The sequence below is a fragment of the Vespa mandarinia genome, chromosome 4 (genome assembly GCF_050613455.1).
Source record: "Vespa mandarinia isolate Hongniang chromosome 4, ASM5061345v1, whole genome shotgun sequence".
Taxonomy (NCBI): domain Eukaryota; kingdom Metazoa; phylum Arthropoda; class Insecta; order Hymenoptera; family Vespidae; genus Vespa; species Vespa mandarinia.
The window spans coordinates 7,598,798-7,616,331 of record NC_140813.1 but is presented as its reverse complement, the minus strand read 5'-3'; the positions used below and the strand labels follow the sequence as shown (position 1 = coordinate 7,616,331).

At 33.1% G+C, this 17,534-nt stretch overlaps 3 protein-coding genes across 4 annotated transcripts; 1 reads left to right on the top strand and 2 right to left on the bottom strand.

Annotated features, from left to right (window-relative positions):
* Window positions 1-28: 28 nt before the first annotated feature.
* On the bottom strand, window positions 29-3,905 carry LOC118442977 (cytochrome P450 4g15-like). The gene is made up of 8 exons (XM_035869302.2): window positions 3,562-3,905; window positions 2,926-3,136; window positions 2,359-2,655; window positions 1,769-2,189; window positions 1,621-1,689; window positions 740-908; window positions 488-662; window positions 29-400 (listed from the first exon to the last, which is right to left on the bottom strand). Exons 1-8 carry the CDS (start codon window positions 3,698-3,700, stop codon window positions 205-207), a joined length of 1,677 nt encoding a protein of 558 aa, XP_035725195.2. The 5' UTR covers window positions 3,701-3,905; the 3' UTR covers window positions 29-204.
* Window positions 1,136-1,543, top strand: LOC118442978 (cytochrome c-like). The gene is made up of 2 exons (XM_035869303.2): window positions 1,136-1,262; window positions 1,359-1,543. The coding sequence occupies exons 1-2, from the start codon at window positions 1,136-1,138 to the stop codon at window positions 1,541-1,543; spliced, it is 312 nt and encodes a 103-aa protein (XP_035725196.1).
* Window positions 3,906-6,254: 2,349 nt separating the features above from the next.
* Window positions 6,255-13,788, bottom strand: LOC118442927 (uncharacterized). Of its 2 annotated transcripts, none has more exons than XM_035869189.2 (3): window positions 12,165-13,788; window positions 11,480-11,893; window positions 6,255-7,185 (listed from the first exon to the last, which is right to left on the bottom strand). In XM_035869189.2, exons 1-2 carry the CDS (start codon window positions 12,815-12,817, stop codon window positions 11,488-11,490), a joined length of 1,059 nt encoding a protein of 352 aa, XP_035725082.1. In that variant the 5' UTR covers window positions 12,818-13,788; the 3' UTR covers window positions 6,255-7,185; window positions 11,480-11,487. The 2 variants fall into 2 exon arrangements, with proteins under 2 accessions (XP_035725082.1, XP_085512575.1); XM_085656449.1 differs by having other exon boundaries at window positions 11,504-11,893.
* Window positions 13,789-17,534: the final 3,746 nt, after the last annotated feature.

The following is a 17,534-nucleotide window of genomic DNA, read 5'->3' as shown; positions in this document are numbered from 1 at the left end:
ATTTAATTTTCTAATTAATTATCATATGTAGTAGTTATCATTTTTATTTGTACTGATTTAATGTTACAATTGTTGTTTGCGTTGATATTGTATGTTTTAAGCTATATTTACTCTAAGTCTAAATTAAGAATATTAATTCAAGTATATCCTTTAAAAATTATTTTACGGTATAACATTTATAATACGAGCGATATCGATCGTAGTTTAAGTACAACTTTCTTGAGCAACTTTTTGGCGTGGCTCGATTTTTATATTGAAACCATCAGATCTCTTCAGAATAATATCAACCTGTAGTTGAAAATCGTTTTCAGATACGTCGGCTAGAATCTTATAGTTTCTTAGAATTGTTGATATAAGTACTTTCAGCTTTAACAATGCGTATTTGCGTCCCACGCAGGATCTTCAAAATAATTATATAGTTATTTAAAATCTGATTAAGACAAAAGCTAGAAGGATATTTTGATAAATTTTAACTAATGCAACTTACCTGGGACCTGCACTGAAAGGAATAAAGGCATAATAATGTCTCTGTTGCATTTTTTCGGGTAAAAAGTTATCCGGATTAAATACGTTCGGATTTGAATAAAATTCGGGCATGCGATGAATTTTATAAGGCGGTATTATGATTCTACATCCCGAAGGTAAAATATTTTTATTGCTGGCTGTAGAAAAGAAAGTTATATGGATAAGAATTATGTTAATAAATAAAACTATATACGTAATAATTATTAAACATTACCTAGTTGTACGTCTTCGTTAAGAACTCTCGCTATCGCTGGGACCGGTGGAAACATTCGCAAGGTTTCTAAAATAACTCTCTCCAAATATTTCATTTCAATAGTATCTTGAAATGTGCATGGCCTATCTGATCCTTTGAATATCTTATTTAATTCTTTCATCACTTGTTCCTGAAAAAGATGTTCCATTTTTTTTTTACATATAAGAGAAAATTAAAAGATGATGGTCGATTGTGATCAAAAGAAAATAGATGAAAAAATTATATCGCAAACTTCTTAGCAATCGATATATGGATATCGAAATGCAAGCGATAGTCCTTTGGTATATCAATTTGTAGTATACTTTCTTATGCACTGATAACCTTTACATTTTTCGGAATTATTTCGTGGTTATTTAAATGGGTAACGTTGAACGTGGAAAGTCATTATTTATGAAATACTGCTCAACTTGTCATACAATCGAGAAAGATGGAAAACATAAAATAGGTCCTAATCTTTTCGGGGTCGTAGGCAGAACAAGTGGTAGTACGTATATCCCTTACGAATGTATAATTGTCTGATTTATTCTTAATCAAAAATTTATTGCGAGATCTTTTTTAAAGAGATTGTTTGTTTGTATAGCTATGCCTGGATTCTTATATACAGAACATATGAAGAAGAAAGCTTGTACGTGGGATGAAAATACCTTAGATATTTATTTAGAGAATCCAAAGAAATTTCTACCAGGCACAAGAATGGTATTTATTGGCATAAAGAAGAGTGAAGAACGAACAGATCTAATAGCGTTTCTAAAGACCTTAAAATAAAATAAGAACTTTAAAAAAACTTTTGCATATTTATATAAATTTGTATCATAGTTGTTTAGGACTTGATAGTTGCTTACTTGAATATCTTGATGAGCTCCCAAGATACAGAGAACGAAGCTGGAAGCTGCTGCCGTAGTATCGTGACCCTAGAAAAAGATAAACAACATTATTTTCTGAGCTCTCTCTCTCTCCCCCCCTCCCTTTCCCTTCTTGGATCAATTTTACCTCAAACATTATGGTGTTAACTTCTTCTTTAATTTCCTCATCGGTAAGATTAGTACCCGTTTTCGCGAGCTCAAGCATCTGATCCAAGAAAGCCAAGCGTCTTTTCTCTCCTATATCATTTTCGTCGATTTCGTCGAGATCATCCTTGGCATATTGCAATTTCGTATATTCTTTTTCCGTTTTATCATTTTTATTTTTATTGATTTTTTTCGTTTCTTTTTTGTCCGTTTGAGATTTCTCGCCAGACACCATTAAATGTGAATCCAGAGCTTCTGCTTTTTTCTGTTTTATCAATCGTGTTGTCAGGCCGTGAATTATGTTCAAAAGATTTTTTTGTTCAACCCCATACTTCGTCCAATTGAAGTATGTGTCAAACCTTAATAGCAACTTGTACTGCCTTAGATGGATAATATTACACATTCTGTATAAAAGACAAGAAAGTTATGAGTAAGTATATATATATATGTGTGTGTGTGTGTGTGTGTGTGTGTGTGTGTGTGTGTGTGTGTAACAGAGGCATATTACTTAATTAAATAAAAATAGGAACAACGTGATCAAACGTATGTGCATAATAATAGAAGGATATGTACTTCATTACTGCCATGGCGTAATCGAAACTGTTCTTGTCTTTTTGGGTTCCTTTAACACCCATAGCGGTTTCCGTTAAAATATCGACCGTTATTGCTGACAAATAATCGTGACAATCAAACTCTTTGCCAACTTGATCTCGTAATCTTTTTATCAAACTCCAGCTATTCTCATAAAATAATGGTACAAACGATTTTAATATACTAATATGAAATGCAGGTGCTATAATTTTCCTGTGAGAGTACCATTTTTGGCCATTGCTAATTAATAAACCATCACCTAGCCAGGGCTTGAAGAATCTGAAATGAGTATAGTTTACGCTTTGTTTTATAAAACTTGATTACAATGATATTATAAATATCGATTGTTTACTTTACTTTTTTACTTTAGAAAATACTTTTCACAACAATAAAATTAATTTTCTATGTATTAATTGCAATTATAATAATGAGAACAGTCATATTGCATATGACTGCCCTATATAATTGCATATGAACGACTAATATGAATTATAGAAATGTGAAATTAATATATATATATAATGAAGTTGGATTTGCATCCATTCCAACCTGTACTCCGGAGATTTGGTTATGTGAACGTGACTGCTAAGAATGATTTCGACGTCACGCGGGTCAGTAAGAAATACGAATAACTTCGATCCAAAAAAAGCACGAACAGTGGGTCCATAAATATCCATGTTTATCAAAGTTTGTAAGATATCTTTTGGATGAATATTCCTTGCTAGCAAAGCATTTCCAAAAAACGGAACAGTTGGAGGTCCTAAAAAAATTATAAAAATATATTATGTAATAATATGAAATATATATATATATATGTAGGATGTAACAAAAATACGCGGCGAGACTTTCAGATATGGATTTCTCATATGTAGAAAGAAAAAATAGGTTTTATTAATATGAGCTCGGAAATGCTTAATTTCTAAATTATAAGACTTGCAAATATGATCTTAGTGTACTCCAATTATGTTTACTTTATTTACTAGAATTAAATCCGAGACATTAGTTATATTACGTTCAAATATATAAACATATTTACTGAAATTTTTTATTGTAACATTTACAAATGCGTTATCGTATTTACTTATGCAAGGAATTTTCTATGATAAAGTTACGAAAAATATTTATGTTGTAATTCTAGTTTTTTTTATCATTTCCATGTATGCATTATTAAAAATAGAATATTACCTGGAAGTTTTCTCCCATATCGAACAAGCCGTGATGTTTCCATATAATAGTAAATCGTAGCTAGAATGATGGTTAGTATCACCAAAGGATAAAATCCCGTAGTTGATAAGAAAGATGATATAATTGGAACTGTTTCCATATTATGGAACTTTCTTTATAAAATTTCTTTTAAATATTTTAATTATAATTCAAAAGTAAATAAACACTTATTCAAATATTTTTATTTTGTTTATTTGACAAAGTCAAAATTGTTAAGATAACAATTTGATTCAATAATCTTCCTTTCTTTTGTCGTTCTGATCACGTAGTAGTTGATAATGTTGTTAAACATTACTCACTGAATACACGTGTAATAATGACTTGATTTTTATCGTGTTTTATAGTTTATAATCATCAGTAAATTATGCATTGACCTTAAAATTCTTCCATCCGTTATAAATTCAATACAACGGAAAATCTTCGTTTATAATATCAAATTTAAAGTAGTGAAATGTTAACTATTGTTTTGATTATTATGCTTATATCGATTTGATAAAAATTTCAATCGTATGCATAAACGATTACATTTTATATCAATAATGTATTAGTATTGCGTAAAGCGTCTTTATGATATGCGGACGAAAATATGTTTTATTTTTGACGTTCTTTCTATGAGCGTTTCTGACGATAATACTATAATTATATATTTTCTATTATAATCTCAAACATTCGGAAATAAATAAAATATATATTCAATACTCATAATTAGCAAAAAAATAACGTGAAAAAGATAATATAGAAAGTTTTGGATAATTTTATTTGAAAGTTATATAAAGTTATGTAAATGAAGTGTAAAAGATGACTCATAAAATTAGAATCATAAAAATTGCTATTAATATGGATCTAATAATAGAATTAATCATAAATTTATAAAACAGAAAATATTTATTATTTGAAAAGGTAAGAAAGCGGTTAACGATTCATTTCTAGGTCATCGAAGCATAAAGAAATACTCGCGGAAATGATGAAGCAAGGTACCCCCTGCATAGAATGTGCTCATAAAATAACCCTCGAAAGCCAATGAAAAAACAACAAAGAGAGAAAGGGAAGAAAAAAGATACCATAGACGAGACAAAGATAGAAAGAGAGAAAACGTCGAAGAGAAACCGTTCCCTTCGTGGTCGGCAAAAAGCAATTTCATGAAATTACGGAATTATCGATGGCCACCCTTTATTACTGCCGGTGGCTAGTACTACATACGTTTCCGGTTTAACATGATTATTCATCAAAGACAGGTAAAAATTTAGGGGGAACGTTTGGTAATTATTGTGTAAGTTAGTGTCGAGTCTTTGTTCATGACCCGTGGATTTAACTTGAACGTAGGTCTCATACAGTAAATTTTTTATAAAGTGAAATAAGAAATATTGTTACGTTCAGAGGTATAATTAAAATGATCTCTTTTTGATCAAGCAACGAAGCTTTTACACATTTTAACAAATATCAAAAATTGAATATCAAGCGCAGATTACAAACAAAATATTGATTATTGAATGCGTATTATAAACTTATGTCATGAATATAGATTTTATGAATTTTATTGACTTTACAGATTTCTGATCGAACCGATTGACTATTTGATTGACTGAATTGAAATAATGAATCTTGCGTCACAGAATTAGATCATCGCAAATGAAAATTCCTGAGATTAAAGGATCTTTCTTGCCGTTGACTTGAGATGATGATCTCTATAATGATTGGTTCTTCCTGTCGTCTAAACAGTTCAAAGAATTCTATTGGTTCAATATTAAACAGAGATTATAATTAAAGAAATCAAGGAAAACTGACAAGAAGTATATTTTAATTAACGAAAGAGAAGTTTATAAATTAAAATGTCAAATTAAGGCGATATTATTCGATTCGAACAGTTGCGGAATACTGATAGCTCATACATTTAACCGGGTCACATATTTTTAATTTTTAATGAGAAAAATATAAGACGTAGAAAGAAATAAAAGAGTATAAGACAATAACATAACAGAGCAGAATATTTGTAATAATGTTATAATATATTCATATGTAAAAAAGTTACTAGGAATTATGAAGAGACATCTAAGGTAATATTGTATAAATATTAAGATGTATTTTAAATATTTTGTAAAAGTTATCAAGTACAAAGAATGTTTTCACATGTATATGAAACAACTTATCTTAAAACTTAATCAAGGCACTTGTATTTACATATCATCTGGTACTTTCTAACGTCAAGACAGTAATAATGTCAACGATAATTCTCGTATAAGTTCATTATAATTTGTACAAAACTTTTGATTTTATCATCCTTTGTATTTTAGAATGTTTGTTAAACTTTTTCTTCATATACGTTGTAAAATATATATATATATATATATATATATATATATATATATATATATAAAACATTGTACATTATAATCAATGGACAACGTAATATAATTATTTGTATAAATAGAATGACACAGTTTTAAATATTCCATATAAAATAGCAAGTACAAAAAATAGTATTATAGTCTAACAAGACTAATCCTTAATTTAATTAAGGCACTTTTATGTACAAATTTTTTTGATTGTGTATCGCATTTTATAAAATGCGCACATTGATGATTTTTTCGTCATCGATATTCTTAGATACGCAGGTATATACAGGTTAATTCATGATTGAAGTTAACTGAATAGAAAGTCATTATACTTGATTAAAAATAAATGAAAAATTTTAAATAAAAATTATTTATATTGTTATTCAGAACAACACGATTATGCGTTTGATTGAATCGACAATATTTTAAATATAATAATCATATGAAAGGATTTTATTTAAAATTTTTCATTTATTTTGTTATGTAGAATTAGCCTCTTCTCAATTTTATTAGCATTAACGAAACAACCTGTATATCGTCTTTCTCACAATATAACAGCATAATAGATTAATAAAAGCAGAATCTCTTCGATGAGAGTCTTATGTGGCAAACGAGAAACATTTAATGTATATATATTTGTTAAAAAGACGAATATTTTAATGACTTCATTAGAAAAACTTGGCAACACAATCGAAATTAATCGATAATATATTTTAATTATTTAAATATCATTGGTCCATTGGATCATTATGATCGTTTTAGAATGTTACTCATACTTTTAAGGCACCCTTTATCATCGTTATAAATATTTAAATGCTTACATAGTTTATGTTTTTATAAAATATCTTCAATAACAAGCGTTTACGTGTGTATACGTGTGAAAAGTGTGTGTAGGAAAAAATCTGTCTCTCAATATTATATTAAGAATAATTTTGTTCAAATTTGATCGTTTTGAACTATGATTATAATTAATTTTTTCACTATATTCTCTGTTTATGTTAAGATATAATTCTATTGGTAATGCATTACCGCAAGGATCATTTTTTTTTTTTTAAGAAAATAAGAAAAATCGAGTAAGAAAGACTGTTTAGGCAGTGGTCGAGAATGAAAGTACTTTAGGCGATAAGTACTAATATTATTCCGATGGAGATTTAATCGTACGGCGATTTCTCCTTTTTTCGGGTTCGTGAGATCAGTAGATTTAGATTGCTGCACGTTCAGTATTCTTCTTACTAATTGTCACTAAAGTAATCTGTAACACAATAAAATAAGGTTAATGTAACAATATAATTTTATGTATAAGCGTTATATATAATCTATAATACTGTTGTATATGATAACATGAGCAATATTTAAAATATGAACAGTATACAAAATATATTACCAATATAATACTAATATGCATAAATCAATAAAATTAGACGTTCTTTGCTTTTACATGTTAAATAACTTTATCTTACTGCTGAATTTTCGAATCGATTTGTTCGTATCATCTCAATCGAAGCAATACGAACAATATTATATTTGATTTTATAATTCTAAATTAAAATATAGCTTTCAGAATTTTCATATAGTAAGATCCATATAATACACGTAATTGAACTAATCGATTGTTTACTGTTACTGGCGCATGAAATTTTTTTGACTTTCGAAACTGGATTAATTTATAATACATTTCAAATATTTATGAAATGCATTATACATTTTCATTGAAGTAATACATTTTCTTTTTTGACAATAAATTTTTCGACTCTTCTTCGATGCAAGAGACCATTGCGATTTGGCATTAGTTAGTTTAGAATTAGGTTTCATGTGTAGAACTTTTTTTCTCTTTTTCCCCCGACTATAAAACGTCAACCAGGGAAACGTGAATCCCAGGAAGAAGAGGATTTCTGTTTCTCCCCTCTTTCCACCCCCTTCCCTTTCTCGTAAACATCTATCTTTCCCACGAATTCTGTCCTTACGAATGTCCAACAGATACCCCAAACCGCTTCTAAATTTAATTCTTTGCAATCCAGGTAAATAAGAATCCATTCGATGAAGAAGGACGGAGTACAATAAGCGGATAGGACAATGCCTGTCCCCAACGTGCAGAGGGGTTCTTCCTTCATTCCCTTGCCCCTTAAAAGATGTATCAAAGTACTCGCAACGCATAAGTAGTGATGTCCTTAAAATTATTTCTCCCTATTTTCGCCTAACGGTTTCTTTTTTGCTTCTCTATTTGAAAAAAGAAAATCATATGATATCGATTTCGGATGTTTGCATAAAATAGAAAACTAGTCGTTAAGGTTATTGCAATCAATGTTGTATTAATTTTATTTTATTTTTTTTTTTGCATAAACCTATATCTATACTAGTACTGGGGTAAAAATTAGATCTATACTGATGTACTAGTATAGATCTAAGTTTTTAATTTTACCTTACTTATCTCATCCTTATAGGATTCACGCGTGTTTCGTTTCGTTGCTTAAGATGCAACTAAGTAGACGATAAGACAAAAAAGATAATTTCAAGTAGTAGCTTAGTTTGGAAAAAAAAGAAGCCGACAGAGTGATTTATTTTATCGGGGAGAGTAAGGGTCTTTAAGATCTGGATCCCATTAATCAACATTAGTTATAACTTTCTAATATGGATAATTTGAGTATTCGGTCGATCATAATCATAAACTAAAATAATGTTTTTAGTTTCTAATCTTTAAAAATCCCAATAGAAGTTAATAGAGAGTAACTAAAATCGATGTATCTTTTTAAAAATAGAAAATCGTCTCCACACAGTTGACTACCGAATCTAACACAGTAAAATTACCATGCTGGTAATGTTTATTGATAAGATAGTCGACATGCGGGTTTCGCCGGTATAATTATTCATTAAACTCTTTTGTTCTCTGCATCCTTATGCAAAACCATAGGTTAAGATACAACAAACATCACAAAGTTTCTGATTAAATTTGCATAGTCTGCGAATTCGTTCGATATGCGTATGTTTATTTACTCCGTATTGAGTAAATAAACATACATATGAATTATTCGATCTATTAAATTATTATTTATATCGATTATGCCACTTCGAATGTATTTGTTAGATTTAATTCGATTTTATTTATCTAATATAAAATAAAGAATTTTAATAACTATTATACACATATCTTTCTTTAATGTTTACGTTAAAAATAATTAATCGTATAATTCTTAAAATTAGATATAATGAATAAAATATAATAAATACTTTATAGATTATTTAATTTTAAGATTAAAGAAGTAAGTGTTTATATTTTGTCCATGATAGAAATATCGTAGGACATGGTAAATTGATAATATGATATTGATATAAAGGAATTATAAAAGACGTGTATACATATAAATGTCTTTAAAATGAAGAAAGATACCGAAAGAAAGACTATCACCCGCACGCGGCGTGAACCAAGGGCGATATAATATATAACTACATGACTGGGAGCCAAGAAAGGAATTTATTAAATTAATTTGCCGCGACGACGCATCTCGTAAACTTCGTAGATGACCTCACTTTATAATTGTCGAGAATTACTTGCTACTTGTGCGTTCGCTCTCCCTTGCGTGAGACTTCTTATTTTGTAGTTTCCAACTCGACTTGAAACTACGATACCGCGCGGCGCTTCTTCATTCCCCGAATTACTCCGACTAATAATTACGTTCATTAGTTGCTTGACGGTAGATCAAATAATTCCTTTCTACCAGTTTTATAGTCACTAGTGGACTGCTGACATTTATTTGATATTTTTATTTCGCGATTTTATAAATATTTTTCATGATTGTTGTTTCATGATGTTCTTGAAAGTTGATTTATACTAATACAGTAGGACAGATGGATCTTTCAAATATAATAGATTCTTTATATGATAAATTTATCGAACGAACATATAAATTTATTTTCCAATAGTATATTGTGTGAAACATTCCATTGATCTACATATTTTAAATTACCATTAGAATATAATTGGTCAATAGAATTGTCCAATTGTATTGTAATTGTCAATCTTTATTTTGTTTTTGTTACTTGTTAATACTGTTGATTCGTTAAGATAACTTTAAAATAATGTTCTAAAGTACGAGAAGGTACGATAACGTAAAGAAGGTACTCAAATACGACCTTAGTCACATTGGTATTCATTTGTAAGGGCTACAAGTGTCCCATGAGTTGTCTCCTCTTTCTATCTTTTACTCTTAAGACAGAAGAGCGAAGAGGATGATGCGCGCACGTGACGAACGCGATAGAGGAAGCCACCAAGTGGAAACTCGTGTTCGGCGTTTCCCTTTTGAACACGTGCTTCGTCGGCTTCGAGCCCGAAAATAAACTTTATGCACCGAACCACTTTGCAAAGTGCCTGCCGACGTGACACTCGAATGTCACGGTCTCTCTCTCTCTCTTTCTCTCTCTCTCTCTCTCTTTCTATCTATCTATCTCTCTTCTTCCCTTATCTTTGTCCTGCGGGCATCCATCTCCTTGTCCCTTGATAACCAGGATCAATTATTACATTGTACAGTGTTACGCGGGCTTTTTGAATGTGGAGAAGGTAACAGACTCGTTAAAATTTTTTAAGAGCAACCGGTTTATCACGGCCTTAATGGAGTTCGTCTGGCAGAAGATTATTTTATAAAAAGATAATTAAAAGTAAGCTACGATAAATTAGATGGAGCTTGGAATTTGAAAAAAAATGTACTTGGTAGATTAATTGTTACTGATCTTACGTTATAAATTTATAATGTCATACAAATGAAAGGATATATGATCGCTGATATAAATGTCAATAGATCTAATTTTTATTTTTGTCATATAACCGTTTAAATTTTGTACTTAATTTATCAGATTTATTGCAAACTGAGAACGCAAACGTAGCGGTCATTTTCAAAAATAGAACCCAGTTTAGAACACGTACATGGTTAAAGAGAAATAACGACGAAGAAATGTCGATACTTCCGTTGTTATCGTACGTACGGCGTCGTCGCGACGTGAGAATCGAAGGAGAAAAAGTCCAGTGGCCGACAGCCCCCATGCCGCAAATAGAAGTCAACGTTTCTGAGGAAACGCGCGTAACCCACGTGCCATGCAGCCAGCAGATATATAATGCGCGGTGTATGCACGCGTATCGGCACTTGGCTCGACCAAACGACGACAAGAGTTGCATAGGGTAGCATGCCATATGGGTAGCATTACGATCAAGAGAAGTCAGCGGACGGTTGCCATATGCTTCACAGAGATCTTTCTTCAACTATATCGAAGCTAGACGATGTACCAAATACTTTTGATAGATTTCATTATATTATTCAAATGAATACGTTCAATTTATTTTTAAATGATTTAAAAGTAAATATCAATTCTCTCATTATTTTCTATCTAGAAGTGGAATGATGTCGTATTAAATGACGACATGAAAATCTGTTAGTTAGTACGAATCAAAGTATTAGAAGTTACTATCATTAACAATAAAATTTCAGAGAAGTACACAAAATTTTAAGATATATTTTATAGTGTGAAGCACTTAAAGTTTTCATAAAATTCCAACCAACCTTACGAGTTACACATGTGCCAACCTCTGAGTGTGTTGTTGAGTATGATGCACCAGTCGACCCTGTTCCTGTTCCCACCAACTGACAACGTCCATAAATTCGCCGGTCTCAGCGATCTCCTGTTTATAATAAAGGGCCCCCGAGAAAGCTTCCGGACTAGCCGCGTAAACGGTCGTAGCACCTTCCTCGCTATCGCCAGCACCGCTGTAAGGGGAGAGAATTCTAGGTTCCAAATTTTCCTCGTTTTGTCCATAATACTCAGAAGGTGGTGAGGCCACGGAATTAGGGGAAAGTCGCGAGAAATTTTGAGGACCGTTCGACGAGAGACCTCGAGGTTCCAGGTTCTCTTCGTCACCCACGGAAGACGCATAATAGTCATGAGGCGACGGCATGGCCGTTTGGTTAGGTGATAGTCTGAAAATATTCAAATTGCAGTTTCAGTATCGTTTCCATATAGATACGAATTTTATCTTCATTCTTCTAAAATGTTCGTTTATTTTTTTTCAATTAAAAATTCTCATAAACGTTTCATAAAATTTATCAATATTGTATGTTTTCATTATAGAACTTTTCTATTATACTTTGGTATTTGTACTTATTGAAAAATATTATCTCAAACAATTTCTTTGACAATGAATAATCATAAAAATAATAACGATCTAATTAAAACAATAATTAGACTTACCTAGAAAGTGTCATTTTGGTTTTACTATTCTCCTCGTCTTCGTCCAATTGTTCACCATCTTCACCGTCTTCAACCGTAACAACGTCGTCCTCAAGTGCGAGTTTCTCACCAGAACCATTGTGACTTGAGGAAACGACGCTGCTCGTAGGCGAGGGAACACATTGAGATCCCAAAGCAGAATTTGAATCGTACTCGACACCATCAGCTTCTGCGAGTAATCTCTGAAGACCTCGAATGTATTCAACTGCCATTCGAAGAGTTTCGACCTTGGACAATTTCTTACCCCTGTCGCCGTATCCCGCCGCGATATGATTCGGTATGTGTTGTCTCAGGGTAGCGAAACCATTGTTTACTTGCTTCACGCGATTCCTTTCTCTGGCATTTCTCCTAGCTACGGCAACTGTAGGTGGTTGACCACTTTTTCCATGTTTTTTCAACCTCGATGAATCATAAGAGGGTAATACGTTAAGCGTGGCCATACCACTACCACTATTATTATTATTGTTATTAGTCTTCGGAACTATTAGATGAGGCTGATTTCCGAGTATATTGCTCTCGTTATCCTGAAGGGTTCGAAGTAGCATCAGCTGTTCCTGATCGTTTCCATTTATTTGAACCCTATTGCAGAAGACCGTTACACCCATAGTCGTCATTTCGAGGTGAATTTTTTGTTAGTCTCTTCAACGAGTTCTAATCTTCACTCCACACTTTCGTTCGTCGTACCTTCCCTCCTTCTTTCCCTTTCAATGTTGGCCGTCAGCTCGCAGGAACGAACGTTAGTTTCGATCGACGAGCCGTGACGCCTCGTGGGAAAGCTTTTCGATCAGGTAGAAGGAACGTTTCTCGGTGCGACATGCGGAGGGTGAAGTCGTCGTGTCGCGTGGTTGGCCGAGTCGACCGGCCGCTCATCGACTCTAATGTCTTTCAAGGACGGAGCTAATTGACGGACTTATAAATAAAACGCGCACTCCCGTCGGAAACAAAGGCGATGATCGTCAAGACAGACGATCAGACGAAGCTTCGATTCGATGTTCGAGGATTTGGGTCACGTTGAATGAAGAAACAAACGAACCATTTGATATTTCACATTCTTTCCTTTGATATCCTACTAGTTGGCGCAGGATTATCACACGAAAAACACGATTTTTCTTGCTTGATCTCACAGATAGGATTTCCGAGGCATCAATAAGGAAGATGAAGGATAAGACAAGACGTGACGTTGACCGGCCGATTCAAGATCCAATTATCTCGCTGCCGGTCGCCACAACTTAAGTAAAGCATGAGGTCACCGACTATTTTTCTTCACGACGGTCGTCGACATCATGAAAAGCATTTCCAAGAAAGCACCCTATCTATCTTTTTTCTTTGACACCTATATTTTCTTTAACTTATAAAAAGAAAATTTCTTTCTATATTACTTTACCACTACCTTTCACCGAACTTAATTTCTCGTTACTTCTCGAACGAGCACCACCGACCGGTCGTAACAAACTATCTCACGAATTTGGAACTATATCCAGAGACAGGGATCAATGGTATTGACGAAACTAACGAGATAATCCGAAATGTTCGCTACCTCTCGCGTCTTTGCTTTGGATCTGATCTAAGCGTTACGCATCGCATGGCGTCTGCATTGAGAATGAGCGCGGACATCCGATAGATGGGTTAGGTTTCAGCATTTTGCCGCACCGTTGAACGAGAGAGAGAGAGAGAGAGAAAGAGAAAGAGAGAAAGAGAGAGAGAGCAAGAGAGCGAAAGAGATGGGGCAAATACGTCGACATCGTAGACACGGTGAAACGAAAGGAGGGGAGTTGCGAGTGTTGGGGAAGAAGGAACGAGAGGGAGAGAGAGAAAGATAGAAAGAGAGAAAGAAAGAGAGAAAGAGAGAGAAAGAGAGAGATTGTGCGGGTCTGATATGTGTGTGAGAGAGATAAAACGAGAGAGAATAAGGCGTCATGGGAGAAGAGAAAAAGGTGGTGGGGATTTTGAGCACGCGCCGCAGCCCCCTTCGTTTCTTCTCCCCCGGAACTGAAAAAGGGGGACCGTGCACGCCATATGCCAGGGGAGCAAACGAGCGTGCGCCAGTTGTGCCCTTGTGTGCGCGCACGCGCGAACACACGCGCGCAACTTCGAGTTTAGGGCACCCAAAGCAAAATGCTAGAAAAGAAAAGTCATGGAGGATGGACTTGTCACGACTACGAAATACGTCGTGAAGAAAGTCTAAGTCCTTGAAAGACTAAGGATTCGTGTCGAATATTCTTCTTAATGGACTTATCAAGAGGGTAAGAAAAGAGACAAGAGAAACAAAGAGAAAAGAAGGAGAAAAAGAGAGAGAGAGAGAGAGAGAGAGAGAAAATTTTCGTTATGAAATCCATTGTTTGCTTCGGTTAGCTGACAACTTTTCGTTGAGCGAATTAAAGATTTTTGACTGCTTTTTATATCAAGGATAAATTATAATATGATTACCTTTTGTTATTAACATTTGATTTCTTCTCATTCCATTCTAGCTATCGTTATAAAAATTTCTCTTTTCCTTTGTCTTAATTTGTTAATAAATTTACTTTCATACAATAATCAATTCATTTAGATATATCTTTTATTAGGACAAAATTTAATTCTCATTCTCTTTTGTTTCTTTTTTTCTATTCATTGTTACATCAGAGTAAAGATTTATAGTATATTTTCTTATTGTAGTTAGATATATGTATGAAGACGTTACTCGTTAACGTTCAATCGATCATTCTCGGAATTAATCAGAAATACAAGAGCAAAGGTTTTTTTTCTTTGCCATTTTCATTAACTCTTAATCCGTTATTATTGCTTGTTTGCATAATGGACATTTAGAACGTAAATGGAATAACGTTGACCGTGAAGAAATAAACACGTGAGAATATGTGTTTATGCTTTCATTAGTCTAAATTGTAAATATATGTATATCGTATATAAGTACCCAACCAAAATATTGATCGGTCGAGGATGAAGTCATTCTCTTTTACCTCGCTCTAAAATATTATCATTCGCACAATCATATTACTACTTTCACGTGTCTGCTTTCACTTGAGACGATTTTTCCTTTATAATATAACCATCGGCGATGTTAAAAAAAAAAAAAAGAAAAAATAAGAGGAAAAAACCAATAAAATATCACATACCAACTGGTACCGAATGTTCTCTTTTCCTCTCTGCGACGTGAAGCAAAGGACAGGAAGAACGAATTTCGGTTCAAGAGACGCGGAAGTCTCGTGTTTCGAGGCGGAGCATTTCCACGGACCAATGACGTCTCTTGTAGGAGATATATCTCGTCTATATTCTCTTTCTCTCTCTTTTTTTTTCATTTATCTTTTTTCTTTATTGTTCTTTTCTTTTTCTAATCGGAGAATTTTTATTATACACTTCGATTTCTAGCCATTTCGAAGGATAAAATCGAGATTAAGTTTGGAATTAAATTATAAATCCTCTTTCATCGTATTGCTTGCTGCCAATCTGGATATAACGTGAAAACAGCCGGGCGTTTTCCCAACTGCGATTGGTCGTTTATAAATCACGATTTAAAAAACAGCTCCATTAACATTTTCCAAAGCGAGGGTTATCCTTATGTTCGCAAACCGAAGGGCTCTGTTTCGACCTAGATCTAGTTTACCTTCTATCTATCTATCTCTCTTGCTCTATATATACCTTAAATCTAAAGAGAGGAGTCGTAAGCCGACCGTGCGACCGAAAGTGGGGGGCTTGATCAAATTTATAATACAAAATATATAGAGTGAGGCCCCACGAACCCTCGTGCGGACCTTTAATCTCCGTTCGTGGCAGGATCGTACATAAAATTTCATATTGGAGGGGCTCCCACGTGAAAGGAAAGAACGATAAATAATTTTATATATTTACGTCTACGTTGAAACCTTATTAATTCTCGTCAAAAGATTTTGTATGTTAAATAATTTCTTTATATATTATTTTAATCAATTTTCTTTTTATAAAAAATGAAATAAATGTATTAAAGAAATAACACTAAATTTATCGAATTTCATTATGAAAGAGGACACAATGAGGCGAATTTTAAACAAAAAGATATTCATAAGTAAGTAACGTATAAAATAATTCTTAATTTACAGGGAAATAAGAAATGATTGAAATTTAGACGGCCCTGTACGAGAGAGAGGTAGAATCGAGAGCACATCTCACAATCCCACGATAAAGATAGCTTCACGTATTCGGGGGATTAAGTTCACCGTCGATCTTTGAAATCCCCAGCAAATCGTTAAAAACCTTGAAGCGACCCTTGTCGTAGAGAACTCTGTTCCAATGAACGCAGAGCCCACCTTTTCTCGTGAGACTCTTGCTCGACCGAGTCGAATAATGCGCATGAGTTATCAAACCACGAAACCGGTCAAATATAATAATCGTATTGATATTCTCCCACTGTCGGATAATAACGAAATTCCGTAATATACACAAGTACCTACCTACGTATCCGAGAGAAGGCTTTATCGAAGAGAACACGATGGAGAAAGGAGTTTACAATTTCGTTTATGTCGCACACGTAAATTCGGATCAACCGAATGGTATCTTCAATTCGAATCATTATGTAGAAGCGTGCGCACACAAATCTTTTGTCGTTATACTTAAGAGATTAGATATCTTTTATTCGAAATGAAAGCATCGTTTGATTTTACGACGATTTATTATATTAATTCTTATTTCTTTTTTAACTACTTTATGAAAATTATTTATCGTTCTATCATATCTTGAGACAGAAGTATTAACAAATTTCAATATTTTATTTGTTCTAAAATTTCTTTTCTTTTTTTTTTTTTATATTCGAGAGAAACTTGACGAAACGAGATGAAAGAAAGGGCAGACCCGTTTCATAAATCACCATATTTACGCCAGTTCGAGGCCGTTAACTAGCACCACGTGGAGTCCATGCATGTGTCGCGTGTGTCTCATTCTCACTATATCCGCTTCTCACGTGGATTAATACAAAGATTTCCACATTCTTTTTGGAGTCTCATTAACGATGACAAAAAAAAAAGAAAAGAAAATAGAGATAAAAATGGATCATATAGAAAAGATCATCAATCTCTTATTTCAGATAGAATATTCTATAATTATAAAATCTGATAAATCTCAAACGTGAATAGAATGATCATCCTTTTTAAATCATGATTTATGACGATTGAATGTTCTTGAATAAAATTGCAATCATTGCGTTACTCTTGCTGTGAAGACATTGATTTTGAGTCAAAGTCAAAGATCGATAGAGTGTGACTAGAAGTTATTTCGGTCGATACTAATGTGCTGGCTCTTTATATTTGAGAAACACTCCGATGGAAGTCGCCGCGGGAATCTAAGAGCTTAAAAAGCGCTAAT